Below are 26,506 nucleotides of genomic sequence, written 5' to 3' on the forward strand. Positions count from 1 at the left end.
CTTTTGCTGGCTACATATCGAAAGAACTCCCTAGGATTCTTTTTGGCTTCATTAGCTAACTGCTGTTCATACCTCTCTTTAGCTACTCTCACCAACCAAGTCACCCTCCTTGCCTGGTCTTTGTAGACCTCATGAAATTGGTTACTTCCACTTCTCTTATGCTGTCTCCACAATGCCTTTTTTTTCTGTATTGCATGCTTAATCTCTTTATTCATCCATCTCACGCCTACCTTATTTAACCTTCTCACCCATGGTATACATTTAGACATTGCATCTACTAAATAGTTTTTGAAAATCCCCCAAGCTGCACTGATCTCTTTTCCAGCTAACTCCTCATTCCATGCTACATCTGCAAGCTGTCTCCTGAGCTCTTCATAATCACCCCCTTGTAGTTCCACATATACCCTTTTTTCACAGGGGTCCTTGCACTGCTGGCAACCACCCAGGTAATCACCTCATGGTCACTTTCACCAATTGGTGGATGATTTGACACCTCATTTATAATTACATCCTCTGATGAGATGACCAAATCCAAGACCCTTAATCCTCGTGTGTCCTCTGTTACATACTGTCTGAGGTAGTTATCCCTCAAAAACTCAAGAAACTCATTTTCTTTACTTCCAGTCGCTATCTCTTCATTCCAGTCTATATTGCCATAATTAAAATCACCCATAATGATCACCCTTTTCTTATTTGCTTGGCTTATTTGACTATACATTTCACTATCACCACCATCCACATTACCAGGTCTATAACAACATCCCACCAAGTATTTGATTCTATTCACCTCTATCTCACACCATACTGCCTCAAAACCACTGGCCCTATTTCCCTCTTGCATCTCTACCTTGTACGGACATAACTCTTTCTCTATCATCAATAGCACTCCCCCTCCCTTTTTATCCCTTCTATCCTCACGAAACACATCATACCTTTCCATCTCTATTCCTGTCAGGATGTCGTCCTCATCTAACCATGTCTCACTTATTCCGACAATCTCTGGGTGCACAGACGCAATTAGTGCAACCATTTCATCCGCCTTGTTTCTTATACTTCTAGCATTGGTATACAAACACAACAACTCATTTCTGGATCTACAGCTAGTTCCACTGATACCATTCACTCGATGTGCTCTCTCCATGCTGAACTGGGGCCATTTCTCTTTCTGCTTCTTCATTTTAGAACCCTTTGCAACAACATCTGTTTCCTCTTGATCCCTGGTCATCCCATTACTTTCCTGCCTACACATGCTCTCACCTCCTCTTGGAGCATCCACCTTTCTCACGCTGTGTATCCCTGTCCACCCTGGGCCCCCCCGTTTCCCTGCTCCTCTTGCACACCCATTCTCTCATTTTCTATACTCATACCACTCACCTCTCCATTGTTTTCCACTTCTTCAATCTCTCCTGTCTTACTCTCCTGCTCTTCCACATCACTCCCCTCTCGATCTGATTCATTTTCTCTATTCACTTCTCTACCTTCCAACAGCAGTCTCTCCAAGCGACTCACACCATAACCACTGAAATGCAATCCATCGCTCCCATACAGCTCACTTCGTCCCTCAAACTCATTCCACACATTAACAAACTGTACTCCCGTCTCCTCACACATTTCAGCCAGAATACCATTCATAATCCTTGCTCTCCGCCTCATTTCACCACAATCATACCTAGGCAACACACTGACCACCCTTCCTGTCACACTATTCTCTTTTATCTTTCCAAGCAGTCTCTTGACATTCATTTTGACATGCTCTTTGTTCTCTCTCAAATCATTTGTACCAATTAATACAATTAACTCTTTTGCTCGCTCCCGCCTCATATCCAATGCCTCAATCACTCTACTTATTTTACCACCTGGAAAACATACCTTGTGCATTTTATCCTCTAGCACACCTTTAATAATGGAGTCGCCATACAACGCCACTCGCTCATCTTTCGTTAACTCTTTCATGCCATCATGATTTATTGTAATAGTTTTGACCTGAATTCTCTTAATTTCATTCCGCATCCATTTCATTTCTTGCCTCATCCAATCTAATTCACTTTCCGAACCTCACGACACATTCTCTCTATCATTAAATCTTTCTAACTTTCTAACTCTCGACCCCCTCTTCTCACATTCCCTCTCATTCATCCTTCTTTGTTTCCGTACTTTCGGTCCAACATACGTCCAACTTTCACTATCATTCTTCTCACTTTCACTCTCATTTATCTTTCTTTGTTTCCGTACTTTCGGACTAACCTGCGTCCAACTTTCGCTATCATTCTTCTCACTTTTACTGTCATTCATCTTTCTTTGTTTCAGTACTTTCGGTCCAACATGCGTCGAACTTTCGCCATCATTTATTCTTTCGATTTTTTTTACTTGCGATTTCTGCATTACGCAAGTTCTACTTTCATTCGTTCTCTCAATTTCGTTTCTTTCCACCTCACTTTCGTCCCTTTTAACATCCGTTACGGTTGTCAAATCGCTCTTTTTCTTTTTTCCTGATTTTTTAACATTTTTTCGCTTCTCTTGCTCACTATCCTTTTCTTTCAAACGTGCAATCGCGATACAATCGGTACTAGCACTTTCTGTCATCAATTTCATATTCGCATTCATTAGTTCTTCGTTCAGGTCACACTTCGCACACACCCTTCTTCCATCCGCACTAAACATCCACAAATCATTTATGTAATCGAAGGAATACATATAACAGACCTCACACTTAACGAAACGACTGAAATCTACATTCAAATCATGGAATGACAATACCGCCGCCATTTTTTTTTCTCTCTGCCGGTTATAGGTCTAATAATAACGATTTCGTAATTTAGTTTAGACAAGAAAAAAAAAACCCACACTAATAATACCGGTAGCGTACAACGTTTACAGCCGCTCTTACTCAAACAATTACGCATATATACTTAATTATTCCTAGTAAAAACTTATCTGAATCAGGAGCTCTTCAAAACACGTCCGCAGTACTTGGCCCACTAGCGCCCCCCCTTAAATTAAAGTTTTTATAATTAATAATTTAGTTTACTTTGTCATTTCCTAAAAAATTAGAAGTATGTCTAACCAATGTATAACCTTATGTACATGTCTCTCAGGAACTTTCCTGTCTGTATTTCCTCTGAGAGAGAACCATAATCTTTATTTTGCTAGGATTGACAAAGACAAGGTTTGTCTCCAACTACTACCTATCCTAATTCCTGTCTTAAGCTCACCTAATGCTACAAGCATGATGTGCTCAGCATAGATATTAAACAGGTGAGCAGATGGCATCTCTGCCTCATTTCTTTTCCAACCTGAAGCCAATCAGTTAATCCAACACCTTTTCTTCTAAAGCTATGATGCTAATGTGTTACATCCAATGACCTTGTGGCTAGATACTTCTGGCTGGTTTGCCTGTCTTGAGGGATGAAAAGTCTCAGTTTCCAGGAGGGAAACCACATCATCTCTCTATGAGACTGGCTAATTCAATGTCAGCTTAAAAAATTAAAAGTTTTGTTTCTCTTGAGGATGCTTTGAATCCTGATATTCAAACCCAGATTTTTCCAACCAAAAGAGTTTTTTACCAACTAATGTCAGTTATGTTATGGAGTCTCTATAATAGTTTTAAGTGATTATAAGAGGTATATCAGTAAAGAAGAGTAAATGAACAGAATTACAGAAGAATGTCATGAATTTCATTCTAGAATGAAATTCTTTAATGTCCTAGAAACCCAGAATATGGACATTTTCTGAGTTATTATGGAACTATGGCACATCATCTTTTATACTTCTAGTTAGATGATTGAATGTAGTGATCAAGTGCCTAGTTCCACTGGTCAAAAGACATGCAGTGTTCAGTTGAATGTAACGGCTTTGTGCAGAATCACCACTGTCTCTCCCCCCCCCCCCCAGTATTTGTTGCTACTTAAAAAATGCACAGAGAAGCATTTGGAAACAATCCTAAAAATAACCAGCTAGAACTAATTTCAGTGTTACAATCTGACCAGACTAGATTACTTAACTTTCTGATAGGTTACAGATAGTTTATTTTGTATTTACTGTTGCAAATGCAAGTCCGTATAAAAATCTTACTTTAGCACAAAAATTGTGTGCTAAAAATAGATATTTGTTATCTGTTCGCATTTTATAATTTATCATATTTCTCCTTGAACCCATTAACAGATAAAGCACTCAGAACTGACTCTGGAAACCCATTTACAACTCTCCAAGCAAAAAATCGAGTTCTCACACCCCTACTAACTACACCTTTATTCAACTTCCATGGATGATCCCTTGTTTCTTGCCCATCCAGCCATGTGGTGAAACATTTCCCCTGCACCAGTACTATAAAAGCCTTTAAGCAACTTAAATGTTTCTATTACACCCGACTCCTTTTTTCTCCTATCAACCAACTACTTCTGCAATCCACACACTCACAATCTATCTTCATAGGGAACATTCCACAGATCATTTACCATCTCTGTATCTTCTCCATTGCTTACTCATTCCCAAGAAATCCAAGAGACCTGACCTGAGCACAGTAATCCTGATGTGGACATATTAAGGCCATATAAAGTGAAATAGCAACTTCCTTATCTATACTTGTTGGTGTGTTCTTTAATAGTTAGGTAATCTTATGGGATACTTTAGCAATATGTCATCTAAACTTTAACTCTCTGTCTACTGCCACCCCTAAATCTCTAGCTTCATCTATTTCCTAGAGTACATTGCCATCAAAGTGACACACCGCTTGTAATCTATTTATCCAAAATGCATAACTTTACATTTCTCCACATTAAACTGACATCTATTATCTTTTTACCATACTGACAGCCTATTTAAATCATCGTACAAACTATCTACATCTCGCCTTGATTAACTATTATTCTACCTAATTCTGCATCATCAGCAAACAACTGAATATTAACTTTCAGGTCATTTATGTACAAATTAAACAGTAAAGGTCCCAGCATCGAACCTTGTGGCACATCATTAGTCACTTGTTTTTGCCTTGATTCTGCCCTTCCAAATACTACTTTTTGATATCTGTCCAGCAACCACCCTCTTATTCACTTAACCAGTGTCATATTCATCTCCATTGTTCTAATATAAAGACATAATACTATTTAAGATGCAAAGAATTCATACTTTTAAAAAATCTTCTCACTTTCAATATGCCACTTGCTCCAAACAAATAAGTCAGCCCATATGCAGCAACTGCCACAGCAGTAACACATTATATAGTTTCTTTTGAGATAAAACTCAGAAAAACTAAGCTAGGAGATAAATGTATTATATCGATCACTGACATGTTTACAACAAGTAGCTAAGACTACAAGTGAAAAGAACTAAAGTATCAATAACTCCTTGTCATAACTTTGTCTGTCTTTGTAAGCTGGTATAGACGAACCCTTTGGTTAGAAAAATTTGAGTTTGAATTTCATCTAAGATGTGAAGAACCTTATCAGGGCTTTTCAACTAAGGATGATTTAGCTGGCCTCATAAGAAGGTGGAAAGATTCCGCCCCTGGAAGATATGGTTTTTCATCCTGAAAAACAAGCACGCTGGCCAGAAAATAACAAACAATTTACAGCCATAGCAGAAATGCAGACAGGATTAACTACCTTATCATGAAGAGCATCAGGTTTCTAAAAAGCTGGCCACCGAGTCTAAAATGAAAGGGAAGTGGGATGGGATATATATTTATTTATCACCCATGAAAGATTGTAAACCAATTGTACATAATGGACAAATCATGATTTTATTTACTTATTTATTTTTACATAATCCAGAAACTCACTCTAAAGACCAACTACAGTTACACCCCGAGTTACTTAACATGCGACTTACGTAAATTCACAGTTATGTAATAAATCTACTAGCACGTATGAACATGTCTGTAGCTTTAGCAGGTGCATCTTTGACAACCATATTGCAGTACAGTCAGATGCCTCGCGCAGTTAGTCAGTCGCTTGTTATCACTGCTAGTTCCGTTGTTTTTTTTTTTACCCTTAAAATGGAATGCAAATGCAAAACCAAATGCGCTGGTAATAAATCTAAAAAACAAAGTCTGCAATTACTTCAGAAGAAACATTGAAAATAATTCTTATGTATGAAGGCGGGAAATTCTATCAACAATAGCTTGGGAAATAAATTGACCTATTTTGTCAGTGAATACAATAGTGAATGATAAAATTCGCATTGTTCAAAGCACGAAAGGTAGGGTAGCATTGAAGGGCACAATTATTACCAAGAAGAGGCATAACAATTAGAGCTGGAAGTGGATAACAGTGACATTAACGAGTTTCTTTTGAATCATGATGAAGAGCTAACTAATGATGACCTTATTCAGTTGGAGGCATTCTGAAATTCCTCAGATAATACTAAACTGATTGAACCATCAGACAAAGAAGTTTACAACGAAGGGACTAGCTGAAGTTTTTAATTTGATAGACATGTCATTAGAAAAATTAGAATCGATGGATCCGAACACCAAGCAGTTCGAAAACGTTAGCCGCCGTATCTATTTCCGATATGTCTAGCTACAAGGCCATCTATGAGGACAAGAAGCGTGTGACCACACAATCTACTCTAAACATGTTTGTGAGATGCTGTTCACAACAAAGTCAAGATGACAACTCAGATGACCCTAACTACCTCAGCCTTCAACATCGAAAGGGGCAAAACTTCCCGCAGAACAGCATTCCTTAGAACAGCCAACTTAGCCATCATAAGACATTTTTTTTTTATTCAAAAAGTGAATATTTCAGTTTGTTTTTATATTCTTTTATATTATGTATTTTTCATACTTTCATATTTACAGTATGTATATTATTCAAATACAATTGATAATGTTTTATAATTGAAGTTTTTTGAATCACCCAAATATGAAAAATATTAAAAATGGAAAATATCTCATTAATGGGAAAAAAAATTAATGTAAGACAGTGGTATGAGTAGCCATTGAACATTTTATTGTATGTATGTAATTAACAAATACGACTTACGTAAAATTCGAATTACGTAAAGGTTTACAGAACGCATTATTTAAGTAACTCTGGGTGTAACTGCATTTAACTTTTACAAACACCACTTCAGGTCTCTAATAAGTGCGGCAGTGGTCTCACAATGGGCAATGAAATTCATCACCTACCTGAATATCTCACAAATGCACAAGCCAATATCAGGATTTAAACTTGCAGTCATTCTGTTGAAACAACAGTATACAATCCACTTTGTCAACTAGGCTGACAAATTTTAACAATATTAACAAATTTCGTCCTTCTCATCCACAGCAGTAATGTACTATAGAGTGAGCAAATATTAATGTATAGAATTACCATACATGAGATGTTCTAAAAGATTCAGTTCAGTTCCAAAGTGGAGAAGAAATTTCAAGACAATGCATTTAAAAAATGAGTTAAACAGCAGTACTCTAAAAGCAGAATCCTTTGACACATTTCTAGTGACTTTTCTTTAATCTTATAAGGCAGTATCTCTAACAAACGGCATATGTGACTTGATAATATATCTATCAGACAACCAATGCTTTGTCGATGTCATTAATCTAGAAAATATTGCCATTCCTTCTTCCTCAACTCATCAATATACCTTGTGATAATCTATAATATGACTGTGATAAAAATATCTCTGAACATGAATTTACCTGTTCCTGTATAATTATCACTTGAAAAAAATGCAATTAAATTACCTGAACAAACTATTACCAAAACCATTATTGCCCTCCATAAGGAATTCTATGCCAATTAATTCAATCTCGTATTTTAATCCAAATGAACCTGAGTCTATTCTTCATTCAAACACAAAAGCATAGTAATTTAAATGCATTTTTGAAAATTATGGATACAACTACCGTGTTTAAATAAAAACGTTTAACATAACTAAAATTTACATTCGACATTTCGACCTTTATATCAAGGTCATCTTCTGGAGCATACAACTATACACAGAAAACAAGCTACACTACAATCAAACTATTTGTTAAAGATACTGACCAACCGCTGCAACAATTGTTGGCCTGACCTCTGGTGAAAAAACACAGTTTGATTGTAGTGCAGCTTGTTTTCTGTGTATAGTTGTATGCTCCAGAAGATGACCTTGACATAAAGGTCGAAATGTTGAATGTAGATTTTAGTTATATTAAACTAAAGTTTTTATTCAAACACAGTAGTTGTCTTCATAATTTTCAAAAATGCATTCAGATCACCATGTAAGCTTAAAAGAAAGGACACAGTAATTTAAAATTAGCACTATTCTGTGAGGACCATAATACATTTGAACTTTCCTTGCTTGTTTCGGAGCTAACCGTATGCAACATCAGGAAGATGACGGTAATGTTATCTGTGAGAGTCAACATGGATTTGTGATGGGGTACTCTTATTTTAGTAATATAATAGCCTTTTATAATAAAGTTACAAGAGCAGTAGATAAGGGAAAAGCATATACTGCCATTTTCTTGGATTTAGCGAAGGCATTTGACAGGGTGCCACATGATAAGCTGATATTTAAGTCGCAGCACATGGATTTGGATGTCAGGTTGGTCAACTGGAATCAGGATTGGCTGTCCGATAGGTATCAGAGAGTAGTGTATAGTGGGACCTATATTGTTTAACCTTTATATCAATGACATTGTCAGTGAATTGCAGGGGGATATTCAGTTGTTTGCGGATGATGTGAAGCTGGGAAGGATTATTAGTATTATACAACAGAATGATAACTCTTTTATCTCTGCAGGTCAGTGTCCTTATTATTATTGTAGCAATCCTCTGTGTTGCCTTCACTACCTTTGCAATATGTCCCCTGAATTTCAGGTTTTTATCAATCATCAACCCCAGATCTCTTGCCTCCTGTACTTCCTCCAGTATAGCGCCTCCAATAGAGTATGCAGCATCCCATCGATGTGTCCCAAACCTCAAGACCTTACATATGCATTAAACTGATACCCACATTCATTTGCCCATCTGGCAGCCCTGCAAGAGGAGTTGAATAAGCTAGACAGATGGGCAAATGAATGGGGTGTCGGTTTAATGCATATGTAAGGTCTTGAGGTTTGGGACACATTGATTGGACGCTGCATACTCTATTGGAGGAGCTATACTGGAGGAAGTAGGGGAGACAAGGGAACACAGAGGATTGCTGCAATAATGAGAAGGACACTGACCTGCAGAGATAAAAGAGTTATCATTCCATTGTATAATACCCTGATCAGACCACACTTAGACTATTGTTCTCAGATTTGGTCCCCAGGATTTCAAGGGGATAAATTAAGGATACAAAGGATACAAAGGCGGATAACAAAGATGGTTTCAGGACTGTACAATGTTAGTTATGAGGACTGGCTGAGATAAAGTGGACTGCAGAGTCTGGTGGATAGAAGAAGGAGGGGTGATATGATTGAGACTTTTAAACTGTTGAGAGGTGGTTACAGAGTTGACACTGGGAGTTCTTTTGCTTCGTTGAACAGCAGGAAGGGGTGATGACAAGGGCCAATCCCTGAAAGTTATGAAAGGAAACTATGAGGCAAGAGGATGAGGAGTGGTTTCTTTGCATGGAGGGTGGTTGAGCCATGGAATGCATTGCCTGATAGAGTGGCGAGAGCGAGAATGGTCAATGAGTTTAAGGAGTGGTATGATGAACTTTGTGTTTCCTAGGAGGGATGAGTCTTGATAGACTTGTGTTTCCCAGGAAGGACCTCTTGCGATGAGTCTTTTGACTGCTAAATAATAATAATAATAAAATAAAAATATATAGAATTGGAATGAAAATAAATAATTTACTAACTTAATTGAAATATAAAACATGCCAATGTTTTACTTGCAAAAGCTAGCATTATCAAGACTCTAAAGATACACACTAAATAAAGACCAACAATGAAATGACCATGAGAATAACGACAGACAAGAGCGTAGAGGTGACAATAGCAGAGTGGCACTTGTCATGGTAAACTGCTGTAAGTGATATAAGGTGGGTGCACCAAAATCTATTCAATTCAATTACAATTAGCCAGGTTTTGCAGAACTTCCAGGACAAGCTGCTTTGAAGCCCAGGCTCTACGCATAATATTGAGATTTGTGTATTTAACCAGGTGAAAGAGAGCCAGGTCACTACATAAATTAAATCAGAACTGTTCTTGGATGTGGCTCAAGTTCTACAAAACCTGGTTAATTGAACCAATAGTGTGATTCCATACAAATTTTTATAATGTTTTGCTGTTCAACCTGTATATTAATGATACCAGGATGGGTATAGCCAGTGGTGAGCTATAAGGGGCTCGCTCGAGCCTTTTGTTAAATTTTTCTCAAATTTAGAGGCCTCTTGTTCTTCTTCTTTACTTTTTATTAAAAAAAACTACAACAAAATAATTTCTTGAAATATATTAAGCCACAAACTCGTTCGGTAATCTAACAAAAATTAGTCTATTCGGCAGTGTATGCATTATTTGGAATTATTGTTTCAACTCCTCTATAAAGAAAATTTATGCAATCGTATGGTAAAACCACTAGACAATCAGATGTTTGTAAATCTGTCATCAGCAGGTTGTTCCACTGGACATTAGTTCTGTGTTCGTCAGTACACTGATGTATAACAGTTGTTTGTGTTTAAAATTTAAAAACTGTAGATTCAACAAATTTTATTTTTATAACTATAAAAGTATTTTTACCTGTGAAACATGAAAAGACAGTGAAATTTATTATATTAAATTTTTTTGGGAAAAAAAATAATGAAAAGTGATTCTGCTGATTCTACTGCTGTTGAAAATGAAGTCGAAGATGAAGTTGAAGATAATACGTACATTGATTCAATGAATATGCAACAAGTTGGAGGAGAAAAAGAAAACAATTTACCTGATTAATGGAATGAGAAGCAAGCATCGCATTTCTAAACGCAGTATGTATAAGTGGTTGGAAGTTAAAAACGGTAAATTAGGATGTCATGTTTGCTCAAAATAAAAAAACTTAAATGTTCAAAGAGAAAAAAGTTGTCACCTATTAAAGGAATGAGTAGAAATGAAAATAGAACCGAATGGAAACACTACAGACTCAAGAACTGCATCTTTGCGTAAAAAGTTATCCAAACATAATGAATCATTTGCTCATAATAAAATCATAAAAATAAACGAAGAATGTAGAAAATCTATGTTACCAAATTTAATTGACAAACTAAATGAAAAAGAAATTTTGATAACTTCAAAAATGTTTAATTCTGTTTATAGTTTGGTGAAGAGAAACTGACCTATGTCTGATTTGCCAGATTTAATCGAGCTCCAAATTAAAAATGATATTGTTCTAGGATTATTGTTGCATTCTAGATTCTCATGAATTAGAATAGTTGAACATATTTCTAGACAAATAAAATTAAAAATATTCTCCAAAATAATAGAAAAAAAAAATGCAAACTTTCTATAATGGCAGCCGAATCGATAATGTTGTTAATTCGTCTGCTATTATAGAAAAAAAAGTGTTTTAGTTATTCACATACAAGTTGAGCTCACTGAACCATATATGATTTTTGTAGATCTTGCAGAACTAGAAAATACCACCACGAATGTATACATGCTACTTTAAATTCATATGGATTTTCTGATAACAATTTAAAAAATCATCTTATTGCAGTTTGTTCTGATAGAGCTAGTGTAATGCAGAAACAAATCAGGTGTTGCAATCAAACTTCTATAAACATTTCCCAACATTGTGATTTGGCATTGCGTAGCTCATCGTTTACAATTAGCATTAGAGGATTCGATAAAAAATTAAAGAAATAAATCATTTTGAAATATTTATGGATAAATTATATGCTTTTCATCATCAATCACCAAAACATCAATGAGAATTAAATACGATTGCAAAAGACCTTGGTATCAAAATTTTAAAGATCGGCCGTGCGTTTGGACCACGATGGGCAGCTTGCAGTTTACGAACGGCTCTTGCTGTGTGGAGAAATTACCCAGCTTTATGCAAGCATTTTGCATCGAACGATAAATATAAGGGCTTTTTAAACCGACTTCTCAATTTGAATTTTTAAAAGATCCAGCATTAATGATTGATATCCTACAGGAATTATCATATCTGTCAGAATCTCTACAAAGTTGTAATATAAGTATTATAAGGGCTAACTCCTTAATCATGCAAACAAGTAATGCAATTAATGATTTTAAAAATTCTGTAGGTTCTTGTAAATCTAAAATTGATACCATGTTAAAATCAAAACAATTTAAAGGAACAGCAATTTAAAGCAAAATCAGATTTCACAAACTACCACGAGAAACATTACTAAACTCTCTTATAATGTCTTTAAAGGATAGATTAATACAGCAAAAAAATTTTAAACTTAAAAATGAAAATTATGAGGTTTGGAAGATGAACTCAAAAACATTTGAAATGTATGTTATCCTGAAACAAGGAGAATGGAAGAAGTTACATGTCCATGGTTAGAAGGGAAAAAAAAGATAAAAATCTTTAAATTTTATTTTGAAATATGAAATTAAAATGAATGATTTTAGATATTTAGTGGAAATGGCTTTGACTGGAAATTTACAAAACGAAATTCCCAGCACGGCGAAAAAAGTCAATTATGGCAACAATTGCAGTTTGCAGCGCTGAAGCCGAACAAGCTTCAGTGTGATGAATAACATCGTAACGATGAAGAGATCTTCTTTCACTATAGCGTATTTTGGATTTAATGACAATATGTATAAATGGGAAACTCTCGAATGAATTTAATCCGAATCCCTATGTCAAATCTTTTCTAGAAAATCATCGCTTGACTATAGATCCTCCTAGAAGAACACAAGACGTGAAGGAGGAAATAAGGTGTGGCAGCTGTTGTCATATGTATTTCCTTAAAGTAATTGTTTGTAAATGTTAACCTGTAAAGGAGAGAATCTTTTCTGGGTAAATGTGCACCAGACAGCGAGTTTTCTTTTTTTTTTTTTTATGTAAAATCGTCTCATAGTTTCGAAAGTGATTTTATTAAATAAAATATTATTATACTTAAATTAAGGGGATATTAAATCCCGCATAGCTTAAATTAAGGGGATATTAAATCCCGCAATATCCCCTTAATTTAAGTAATGTTTTCATTGCCGAAATGAAGCTTATTAGCTCTTTATACTTAAGTAAAATATTATAGTTTCTGTTACTACCATTTTACAAATAAGAATTCACTTTTGGTAGTCTCATATAAATAAATAGGACTATAAAATAATGCCCCTTGATTGGTACCATTGATTACCACTTGGAAGTATAAAAACAAAAGAGAAATATAACATATTTCAATATTATTGTGTTTAGATAATATTTATATATTATTTATAGATTGTTTGTCATAAAAACTTCTATCGCAAACAAAACAAATTTATTTTGTTTATAAACATCCCGCGAACATCCATTAGCGTTCACAAACACCCCGCCATGGGAATGGATGCTTGTGATTGTCTCTGGAAATACTAGTGATGGTAGTCGGCGATAGATGGCATTGGTGGAGGTTTTTTTTTTTTTTTTTTTTTTTTTTTTTTTTTTTTTTTTGCTCGACGATGCGAGCCCTTTGTTAAAATTAGCTCACCACTGGGTATAACTGATGATATACAACTGTTTGCAGGAAATGCAAAACTGAAGAGAACAATACAGAGTCAAGCAGATATTGTGAACTAACATGACTACTTGAATAGATTGTATGAAAGAAAGTTCCATGTTGGGTCTCTCAAGCAGAGTTTCCAAATTATGTAAAAAATAAATACAAATGCAAAATATAAATAAATAAATAAATATAAGAAAATACAAAACACTCTTAGTCCATCCATGACACTAATGTACTAAAGGTTTCCAATGCACTTTAGGCTTCCAATATGCAAAGGAGTGGTCTTTCAATACATAATAAGTTATCAATCATATAGAGATATAGCTAGTGTTTCCTTCCATTAGAAAAGGTACATTCATGATGATACTCACCTGGTATTCTAGTCTCGCATGTGGTAACAGGTTGAAGAGGATATTTCAGCTGTTTGCTGATGAAGCAAAGTTGAGGAGATTTATATGATGCCAGTGTATCATCAATGTATTGACTTACTAAAAATCTGAAAGACAATCATTTTATGACCAATCCAATCAGGCGTGATGTACCTAGTTGGTCGAATGGTTAACAAACCAATTTTCCATCCACTTACAAATCTTGGCAACCAAACACACTTAGTGGAAGTCTAAAAATGGCTTGAAAAACTGTCATGTTTGGTCTTCAGAGTAGGGTTTCCAAGCCATGTAAAAAAATAAATAATATACAAAATAATAAAGAAAATTATAAAAAATTTAACACCCCATGTACTACTCATGTAATTATAGTTTTTCCACCTTTCATGAGTGGAAGACATTAAAAAGAAAATTATATATATAATATATATATATATATATAATTAGTCAAAATTTATGGATTAGTGAAATTTTATGCACATTAACAGATGTCTGATGTTTAAATTCATATCAATAATTTTTAGATTTTTTTTTTAACTTAACATTTTTATGGAAAGAATTTTCATTACAAAATGTAACAATCATGTGACAAAGATTTCTTTCATTGATAATCAAAATTTCCATAAAACTATTTATTAGGAATGAAACTAAAATATTATAAAATCATTTATTTAATATTAAATTACATACTTGAAAGGTACATTGTGAGAGTGGATATTTGAAAAGTTTGTTTTTATAATCAGGACTGCGAGATGTCATTTCCATCAGAAGATATGTAACATACTGTAAGAAACTTTTTTCTGTAGATGGAGAATACATATTTTTTAATAAGGACAGAAGCCTTCTTTCTGTTCCTGTAGGAAGGTGTGATTCATCACTCCAAAAGTTATCAATTGTTAACCTGAAAAAAATTAAACTGTTTATAATGACATAAAATTGATATCAGAAGCTAATATAATTGGATATTTCAAGGTGAGTCTTAAATCTCTTCTAACAGCTAGTCATTATTTATTATTTTGAGAAGCTTCATGTATTTTAAAAGTATAAATACAGAATCAAGCCAGTAAAATCTACAAGTTAAAAAGAGGAAAGTGTACTGTAATAGCAGTCCTGAACATGTATAGCTTTAAAAGCAGTATCAGCTGAGTAAGATCAAATTTAATATTCTTCATGTCTCTGAATTAACAAGATTCAGTTTAAATGGTAAATATAAAGACATTCAATTATCTTCTAGTTATGCAGAGTACTGTACCTTCAACTGAAGGCATACAGTACTCTGTATATATAATCAGGGCCATTTATAATTACAACACAATATATCCTTCTAACAAGAAAAAAAATATTTATGCTATAACAGAGAGGGACACAGGCTATGGCCAACTATTGAGAGATAAGAGAAGTAATGCGATTAAGAATCATAATAGACCTCTAAGCAACAATGCACTTCTTTTGAGCAGAGTGATAATTTTGATAATTCTGAAAATCCTGATGAAATATTACATGCTCCACTATTACCCTTTCAACATTTAAAACCAAACAAAACTATTCCATCCTTCATATCTTTCCTATATTTCATGTCTGCTTTTCTCCTTGATCACCTGTCTACACACACAGCACTTTGTTATAGTTTTTTGTATTCTCTTATATGTGGGATTGATTAACACACACACACATGATTTGGGGATGCGATAGTTTACAGTTAGAAGTACCGGGCAATGAAGAACACTTTAAAGTTGCAGAGTAGGAGTAGGCACGTGAGAAGAAAGTTACCTTCAATAGCACCAAGTCTAAAGTGCTCCACGTTTCACATAAAAAATCAAAACAACCTGTAATGGTCTTCCTAAACAGGGAAGTTCTCGAGGTAGCCAGTGAGCTAAAATACCTAGAAGTAACAATAGATGAAAAATTTACCTTCAACAAGCACATCTCATATGTTGCCAAAAAAAGCCTACAAATTGTAAACATTCTAGCAAAGTCAGCAAGGATTAAATGGGGATTAAGCCAACGAGTGCTGAAAACAATATATACCCGAGCTATACTACCACTGATATCTTATGCTGTACCTGCCTGGAAACATACACTAAAATCAAAGAAAAACCAACAAAATCTAAACAGAGTTCAATGCCTTATAGCCATATGTATAATTTAATGATACAGGACAATATTTTTCGAGGCAGCTTGTGTTATTGCAGCTCGAACACTGATCTGCCTGAAAATACAAGAATTCATACAAGAAATGTATGAAGTCATTTCCGGAAGATATAACTAAAATTACAACATTGATCCAAATTGCTACGAATGTCTGCTGGCCTCACCCAGCAAAGAGAATTAAGAAGGAAAGCTCTGAAAGTGACAAATTCAATATATACACTGACGGATGCAAAACCAGAAGGAATGTTGTTGTTCTTTCATTGCATATAACAGGCAGTCCATTATACAAGAATGCTGCTCTAGACTGCATCCTCCTGTTCCAACAACCAAGCAGAACAACTTGCTATAGTTCATTCACTTACATATCTCCAGGAATTAGAATTCAACACCTCTTATCAAAAGACAGCAACAATTTACAGTGATAGTAGAAGCACTATAGATGGTATAAAAAACCAGAGGAACCATATAGCATTAATAGAACAACAAGAAATCTGGTTTGGAATCTCACTTTATCAGGATGGGAAATCAAATTCTGTTGGGTGAACACATATACCGGTGGCAGCAGGAAACGAGAGAGCAGATCAGCTGGTTAAAATTGGCTTTAAACAAGTTACAAAAGTACTCGAAATCTGCTATAAAAACACTTGCAGAAGAAAGAAGCTTAAACTTGTGGGAAGAAGAATGGAAAACATCAAAAAACGGATTAACAACAAAAGAATTCTTGCCAAGCATCAGAAGCAGACTCTGGCTGAAAAAACACACCATTTCTCCAGGCTTAACCATGCTACTAATGGGACATGGAAAACAAAGACACTACTTACACAAATTCCATATCCTGGAATCACCATCATGCATTAGTAGTCCACACCTTCAACAGACTGTTGACCACATACTTTACGACTGTCAGCTACTGGACTCCATCCAGATGCCCCTAATACAACACTTCATCACTTCCAGAGACAAATGGCCAGTGTCAAAACAGACTTATCAAAAAGTATTACACAGAATTAATTAAATTTGCCAATAAGATCAACTTCTAGTAGTTATAATGTAACATAAATTACTGATATTGTATGAATTATATAGTGTGAATATGTGTATATTTATGGATGTAAAGGTTGGGAAGCTACATGTAATATATGCATTATATGCAACGGAGCATGTAGGAATAAATTAACTCCTGGTACGTTTACTATTAGAAGGAAAATGTAAACACACACACACACACACACACACACACACACACACACACACACACACACACACACACACACACACACACACACACACACACACACAAATAATAAATAATCTGGGATACATCTGATAAGAGGTTGTAAACCTATACATCCATTAGCAATTTGGGTGTGCTGAGTTTTTTTTTATAATTTAAACAGTATAATTTAAACAAAAAGCAAGTCAAGCCACAATAGGTAAGTATACAACTGCCAGATATTTGTTAAACATCGGAGGGAGGTGAAGAGAGAGAGAAAAAGCAAAGAATTGAGGATGATCCTTTGCAGAGCAGATAATCTTAATTTTTTTTTATGTAATCTGAAGGTAGAAATCACAGACAGAATGAAATGTTACAATTTAAGTTCCCACCTTCAATCTTTGAGCTCTACTAGTTATCCAAACAACAGAAGTTAAATTAGATATTAGATATCAAATTTCATAAACAAACCTCAAAGGAATATTAGGATCTGCAAGTCCCTGAAGTAGGATTTCTTTGCCTAGTCTAGTGGTTTCAATTTCTTTTGCACCATTGCTATTTCTGGAAAAAAAAAAAAAAAAAAAAAAAAAAAAAAAAAAAAAAATATATATATATATATATATATATATATATTTAGCGAAGGAACGAAAATAAAGGAGAATCATTTATCAAAACACCACAACCATATTTTAAACAGATTACCCCTCTATTAACATTTAATCAGATAAAATTATTAATACTATTAACATAAAAATATTATTATACTAAATTAACTATTATAAATACAACAGGTACTAATGTTCAAAAAACCTATATATTCACTATGTCGGGGGAATTTGTCAGCCAAGTACTTGAAAGTTGATCCAGTCCAGTACATCATCAAATTCCTGACATGCACCCTCAAGGGGTGTACAGGATATGATAGTACTACATGAAAAATTTGCATCATTATTAACTCCCTATCTACAATTTTCCTCCAAATTAGTCTGTTACTTGTCAAGACTCCAACATTATCAGATCTTATATTTCTATTGTCTAAGGCACTTTGTACCGTATCAATCCACCTATGTCTTGGTCTTCCTCTGGGTCGTTTTCCTGCCAACATGGCAGAGAACACTTGCTTTGCTAATCTTTCCTCGCCCATTCTGTTTAAGTGACTATACCACCTGAGATTAGCTCTGCTAAAGCATTCCTGGATGCTGACAATGTCTAGTTCTTTCCTAATATCCTCGTTTTTAATATGATATTGCCATTGATGCCATCTGTTCACCTATAATCTTTCTCAGGACTCTCATACCTGCGATCTCTAGTCTTTGGTCAAGTGTTTTACTTCTGACCCAGCTCTCAGATCCATAAGTTAAAACTGGTTTGAACACTGTCTTGTACACAGCTAATTTAGTGTTCCGACTAATTTCTCTCTTATTCCAAAATTTATTCAATCATCATCAAATTCTTGGCATGTACCCTCAAGGGGTGTACAGGATATCATAGTCCAATACATGGCTTTTACAAATTTTTTTACCAGACCAAGTTTGATATGTATGAGGCAGTAGCAGAATTTTGTGCATTTCTGCAAGTGCTGGGTGTTGCAGTTTCTTCTCTCTGACCTTCAGAGATTTCCTCCCAGGACAGTCTCTCTCTTCACATAATGCAAAGTCATTGCTCAGCTGCCCCATTCACACAAAAAAAAAAAACAGCAGTGCAGGTATCCCTAGCTTAACACGGGATTTGATTAATGCGCCGAAATTAATTGTGGCAATCCCTTGATATACACAGCAAGAGTTTTGATTAACGCGCTTTTAACCCTGCAAAGCTCTCAGCTGATCTGACAGATACATGCAAAATATTTAATATAAATATTTTTACACAATTCAGTGTATAGCTTGGAGGTCATGGGTAGCTGTGCATTCATATGTCACGAGTGATATTCCCACAGTTTGGTTTAATACATGTTGTAAATGTTTGTGATATTTGACAGTAAAATTGTATCTGGGAGATACAGCGACCTCTGATGTCAGCATAGTGTGGTTTAGTTTTTTTATTTATTTTATTTTTATTCGTTGTTCAATAATTTCTAGATTGTAATTGAAAATAAATAAACCATCATGTATTACTGAAATAGAGAGCCAAAGGCTTATTTATCATACATGTCCTCTAGTACAGTGCTTCCCAAACTTCTGGATGTCTGGGCCCCCTTTGCAAAATTAAAATATTTCATGGCCCCCCCCTTGACAAAAAATCGTAATAGAGATATATATTATTATAATATTTTTTGTATTTATATTCAATACAAAACATACACAGCGAATATTGCAAAAATCAAATGCATACGTTAAATTTTTTGCCTCTTATCGTTTGGTTCTGAAGACGATGCAGGCTGTTTTGGTAAAATATGAAATACTGTCCTTTTTTTGAGTCTGTTTCTGCTTCTTCTGATTGTTCGCGGGATTTTTTTTAATTTTTTTTATCAGCCACTTATCCATCTCAGGGTTAATTTTTTTAATGTAGAACAGATCAAATAATATCACCACTTACCGATACTGGCACACCACAGACTGATAACATGAAATTAGTGAATATTACCTGAATAAGGGAATCCCCAGACCAGGAACATTTTTCTCTTTTGTGACTTTTCTCCCTTTACGGTAATTAAGCCTAACGCGAAACAGACAGCAAAGGCAAGTTATTAAAACATGCATATGATTGGTGCGGTATTAACAAAAGATCGCGCAACCGAAAGATAAAAGCATAGCTGATAATTGAGTTGAAATGCTAACTCTCTTCAACCGAATTCCATATGTGAAACTGCCATAACATTCATTATATATATATTACTTAGTTTTAACACACTTTTACGAATTTTAACACGTTCGGTTGAATTTTATTGCTGCCTTGGGAAATCGAACTCGCACACATCTAATTAATAACAATAGTTTTTAGTTAGATACTGTGTTTGCCCATGCAACATATGGTTTTGTTTCTGTCTATATATATAGCATAGTTTCTGTATGAGGGGACATGTGATTCATTAATTAGTGTGTTTTTATCCCAGTTGTCTCTAATTGCACTATTTGTTGAGAAATAAATAGCATAATAAAAGTACTTGTTTTTATTGCCTCTGCAGTATAGCGGCTGTTAGAGAGGAGTGTTGTTTACCACTGCAAGGGAGTTACTATCTTCCCACATGAATTTGTTTAAGCTTTTTTTCATGTGTGAAGTATATGTGAAACTTTTATTGGTGACAGAAAACTGGCTCGGATGACGGTGATAATATAAAATGAGTTTTGATATGTATATAAAGTCAATATCAACAGTCCCTGATTACGAACGTGTGATGAAAGGGACAGGAAGATTTGGAGCTTCCCTGGAGAGCATTTGAAGTAAATACAATTAACCACTGCTTTGAAATGAAACATATCAATAAGCAATATTTACTAATATTCATTAAGCGCTGAAATACGAAGGAAGCAAAGTTTGTGAACACCAACACCAATGTGTGAATTTTTCCATTAAAATATAAAAAATAACAAAAAAGAAATAATAAATAATAAAAGTTAAATACGTTTGTTTTAAAATAAAAAAAATCTACTTAGTCTTAAAACATTTTAAATTTGTTTTCATTATTTCATGGCTCCCTCAACAAAAGCTACAGCCCCCAAGGGGGGCAGCGGCCCACAGTTTGGGAAGTGATGCTCTAGTAGATGTGCTTTACATTATTGAAAATACTAAGGAAAGTGATCTGGAGCTTACTCCACCTTTACTATGAGTTGCCAATAAGGTTGCTTATGCTTGCATCTGCCAAAACTTTTAGTTTCTATATATTCGGCATGAAACTCTTGTAGTTTCTATATTCGGCTATGTAATAATGTTTGATTCAATATCCACTTAATTTGTATCATCGTGTATTATATTTGCAGTGTTTTTTTCTTTACGTTTTACTGCTTGTTTACCGAGGTCTGGAGAGTCATCTTGCTTGTTGTCGTAGAATTTATGCCAATAAGAAAAAAACTAAAACTGTTCAAACAACTCTTGATAACTTCTTTTGATAAAAATATTGCAGTAAATAATGTAGGCACAAGCATTTATTAAACATTTACTTTGCATTCATATTTTATCTTTCCTAAAAGAGTACCATATATAAGATCGATTACTGTATTAATAAAAAATTATTAATACAGTAATCGATCATGGACGAATTGTAAATTTTACCATTGATTATTAGATTTGATTAACACAATTTTGATATATATGGTAACATTGAGGGATTTATTAACCACATTAATCGAGGGATATTTGTACTTTGTATATTCCAGCTGTAGACCCATCAACAGAAATGTGACTTTCCAGTCACCACAGAGATGCCAGTCACACTTACTGTACTGAAGACAGTCCAAAAGCTGTTTTAGGTTGTCATAGGTTTCATTAATGTATACAGCATGTCTGATTGGAACAGATAGAAGCTGTCTTGAGAATCAATTTCGAGAAGTCTATAAATATTCACCATTTGTGCAGGTCATGTTTGATTTGAAGGGCATTCATCAGAAGTAAGGTGCAAACTTCTCATCACAAGTGTGAAACGAATCACTCGGACAGTTTCCTTTAGACGATTCCATTGTAGAAATCTTGATCCCAGTAACTCTGCTTTAGCCTTAGACAGCTCCAGATTAGTTCTTGTGTGAGAACGTATGGCTTAGATGACACCGTGGCCAACATATGGATCATCATTAGACACCGAAGACTCAAGAGAGCCTGACAAAGGTTCACCTTCGTCCTCTGAATCGATGGAAAATTCTTTTGGAGGTTCGGGAACAGGAAATCCTACACCATGCGGAACTGGTCAGAGAGTAGATGGCATATTCGGGTACACCACTATCCACTTTTTCCTCATGATGCCTGCTGAAATAGGTGGTACCATGCAGAAGTAGCAGTCATTCGCATGATTGCTTGGCTCCCTCCAAACCATATGAACAGCATCAACACTTTACCGCCTTTCAGTCAATTTGGAAGATTTCTAGCACATGTACTGCAGCATACGTGTGGGGGCCGGGCCTTGTCCTGCTCCCCAGTCTTATATCCGAAATAAAGCTGAAAGACGTTTTACACTAATAGAGTGATGCCTTTTTCTGACGTACAAATGTCACTTCCCTGCAAATGTAACAAAAGTTATTTGCATTATTAACTCAAGTACGAGGCATCACTACTGCTCGATTTACACTGCAGAGATCACTTGTGTAGTACTTATGATGCAGGAGTAAATGGAATTATGACCCAGGAAGCTGCATCACACAAACACTTGCTCATCCTACAAGACTTCACTTTATACTAATGATTGCATCATCTTACAACAACGATATCATGACTGAAATGCATTGCATCAGCCAATGATGCAATAGCTCCTTGGGGTGTTGTGTATGACTGGATGATGCAATATGTTGCAATCAGGTGATTGAAATACAGCATTGCCAAATGATACCCATGTACAGAATGAGGACCGAGTCTCTCCTAAACATGAACCAATCAACATATTTTATTGTCATTGTCGTGTTCAGTACATCGAAATTAAGAAATAATTGTTATTTTCATTTCAGAGGCAAACTGTGTGTTGTCCAGTAGCATGTCATGTTGTTAGTGTCATATACATGTCAAAGGCACTGGCTGTTTAGTTCAATAATTAGTCAACCAAACAGCCTGTGCCTTTGACATGTATGTGTCATCTGTGTCTAAGCACAGAGAAGATTCCATGAATCTTCTCTGTGCTTAGAAACAGTCTTAGAACATACATAAAAGACAGTCTTAGCACATACATGAAAGACTTAGCACATACTTAAAAGAACACATAACCTCATTGTACCAAGGTTGTAGAGAGACTGATATGCCTATCAACCTTTCTGTATCCCTAAAATAATTTTGGAAAAGTTGGTATGAGATAGCATACAGGAATGAGTTTGACAGAGAATCCATACTCTGCACTCAGTTGATCAAGGAATAAAGAGAAAAATAGAAAGGACATCTGTTTAGGATGGAAAGATACTGACTACCAAAAGAGGTGGATAAATATCGACCAAATGGGGGGGGGGGGAGAAGAAGACCAGCTGCAATATGGAAAGACCAGTGAAGCTGGAAAAGGCAAATATCTAATCTTCGAAGAGAAAAAGAAGCTTTTGTTTACTAAAGAAGGATAATTTTTTTGAGTAACTCACTCACATTTCATAATAATGTTACCATCAATGTAGACAGGGGGAAGGATACACCATGATATTTATGGACTTTATTATTATTTTCCTGACTTCCATGTATTATTAAAATAAATTAATAAATTATTAATTTACTTTATTCTTCTGCTATTCTTTATACCATAAATCACTATTAAGTATGAATGAAGCTAGCATGATCAAGTGCCTTGATAATGCTAGCTTCATCACCAAAGACAGAATGAAATGACCTTTGGTAATCACATGCATGAAGCAAGAATAGTACTCTTCACACATGAGAATACAGTTTATTTGTGAAAAGGTTATCTACTAAGAGATGAAAATCTTTCAAAAATGTACATGCTAAATATGTTAGATTCCTGGTAGGCTTACCTATCTAAAAATCCTTAAAATTAAACAATTATCACTACAGTGTAAGGATTAATAAAACCTCCACTCCTGTTGAGTACTCAGTAATCTGAAGGAGCAAATATAAAACACATCTAGAACACTCACTACTGTTAACACAAAATATTTCATTCTTCACCTTAAGCTGTCCAAAGTAGCAGAGGGCTGATATTGGGTTTATAGACCAACTCTCAGCCCACAGGCCCAAAATGAACTAAAAATATTTAGTGATAACAAAAAATCCAAAACAGCTTCCCACAGAAAAATGATTAACTACCTAACAAATTATATACTTTAAACAATAAATTACACATTAACCACAGTAATTAACTTTAATGAAATGAAAGCACAGCTATTTCATACTGAAAATAACAGTATATCATCAGTGCATAGAAACAAGCAAATCAAAGAAACAGGAATACAAAGTACATATGTCAGTCAGTGGTTTACCAATTAAAAACTGTTGTTGCTGCGTGCTAGAAACTATAAAAACCTGCTTCTCGCTCCCTTTTTCAAACCCTCCTTATAGAGCTTCCAGGGATGACCTCGTTCTCTCCAGATCTCCTACTGTTTTCTGTAAAACATTGATCATATAACAACCCCTTACTAACTTGTAGTCTCTATCATATCATCCCTCTTCCTCCTATCCACTAGACTCTGTACATTGCATCTTCTCAACCTTTCCTCATATTCAACATTCCAGATCAGAAACTACCATAGTCAGTCACCTCTGGACTGTTTCAAACATATCTTCACCCTTTTGAAAACCAGGTAACCAAATATGTGCACAGTAGTCCATGTGTGGCCTAATCAGAGCCTGATACAATGAAACAAGAATCTCCTTACTTCTACAGGTCAATATCATCCACATCATTCCTAGAATTCGCTGTGCTGTCCTCACACTTTTGACAATGTGTCCTCTAAATTTTAGATCCTTATTCACCATTACCCAAAGATCTCTTATTTCCTTCAACAATATATTCCTATCAAGCAAAAATTCAACATCTCATCTTTGTTTCACAAATTTTAAAGCCTCAATTTTGCAACAATGAATTATCATTCCCCACTCCTGTGCCCATTCACCCAATCTATTCAAGTCTTCTTGTAAAGTCACAATATATCTTCTCTACTCTTCAGAGTTCACCCCAACTATGCATCATCTGCAAACAACTGAATATTTCCATCCAAATTTTTGCCAATATCATTAACATACAGGTTAAACAGGAATGGTCCTCAAACAGACACCTGAGGCACACTACTAGTGACTTTCCTTTTCCTGGATATCGCTCCCCCATACACAACTTGTTGATACCTATCAGATAGCCAGTCTCCAATCCAATACACTAATCTAATATCCAACCCCATCTGCTCTAGTTTGACTATCAATTTATTATGAGGTATTCTATCAAAAGCCATTGCAAAATCTAAGAATCTCTCTCTCCTCTGTCCAAGGAAGCCATCACCTTATTGTAATAAGTAAGTAGATTACTGACATGACTTCCCTTTAGTACCATGCTGTCCATCAAAGATCATTCCATTGTTGTCAACCCACTTCTGGATTCTACTTCTCACCAGCTTCTCCAACAAATTAACCATAACACCTGACACACAGATAGGCCTATAATTTGATGCCTGAGTTCTATCCCCCCCCCCCTTATGAAGTGGCACAATCTTGCCCTCCTTCCACTCCTTAGGAACTTGACCGAGTGCAAGACTCGTATTAAAAAAATATGTCAAGGCAGATGTCAACTCCCTGGAACATTCTTTCAGAATATGTGGTGATATATTATCAAGTCCCACAGCCTTATTAACATCAAGTTTGCTCAATTCCTCATACCCCTCTTGCTCAATTACAGTCAGTCTCTATTCCCCATCATCAACTGCTCTCAAATTCTCCATGATATCACATTCACAATGATGAAAGACCTTTATGAACTGCTCATTAAGTATCTCCAGTATATCTTCCGCAGTAGGTGTCCTTATACCATTTTCTCCAATCAATGTCATCTTTCTATAATCATTCTTTTTTTTTGCTTGCTACATATTGAAAGAACTCCATAGGATTCTTTTTGGCTTCATTAGCTAACTGCTGCTCATACTTCACTTTTGCTATCCTTACCAACCAAGTCATCCTCCTTGCCTGTTCTTTGTAATCCTAATGGAATTGATCATTACCACTCCTCTTATGCTGCCTCCATAATGACTTTTTACTCTGTATCACATGCTTAATCTGTTCATTTATCCATTTCCCACCTACCTTATTTAACCATCTTACCCTTGGAATACATTTAGACATTGCTTCTACCAGAGAGTTCTTGAATACCCCCCCCTCCACCCACAAGCTGCACTGATCTCTTTTCCAACTAACTCCTCATTCCATGCTACACCTGCAAGCTGTCTCCTGAGCTCTTTATAATCACCATCCTTGTAGTTCCACATATACCCTTTTCTCACAGAGGTCCTCACACTGCTGGTAACCACGCAGGTAATCACTTCATGGGCACACTCTCACCAAGTGGAGAGTGATTTGACACCTCCTTTAAATTACAACCTCTGATGAGATGATTAAATCCAAGACCCTC

General features: G+C 35.3%; 1 protein-coding gene across 3 annotated transcripts in view; it reads right to left on the minus strand.

The window, feature by feature from the left end:
* Positions 1-26,506, minus strand: part of LOC150103013 (DNA-dependent protein kinase catalytic subunit-like) — an 847,149-nt gene that overhangs the window by 563,238 nt on the left and 257,405 nt on the right. For all 3 annotated transcript variants that reach the window (XM_090397444.1, XM_090397443.1, XM_090397442.1), the window contains exons 22-23: positions 17,797-17,886; positions 14,652-14,862 (exon numbers count right to left, since the gene is read on the minus strand). In XM_090397444.1, coding sequence (XP_090253570.1) covers positions 14,652-14,862; positions 17,797-17,886 — 301 coding nt within the window. The remainder of the gene's footprint in view (positions 1-14,651; positions 14,863-17,796; positions 17,887-26,506) is intronic.

Source organism: Typopeltis vanoorti, chromosome 9, assembly GCF_054136105.1.
Source record: "Typopeltis vanoorti isolate ZY-2024b chromosome 9, IOZ_Tvanoo_1.0, whole genome shotgun sequence".
Taxonomy (NCBI): domain Eukaryota; kingdom Metazoa; phylum Arthropoda; class Arachnida; order Uropygi; family Thelyphonidae; genus Typopeltis; species Typopeltis vanoorti.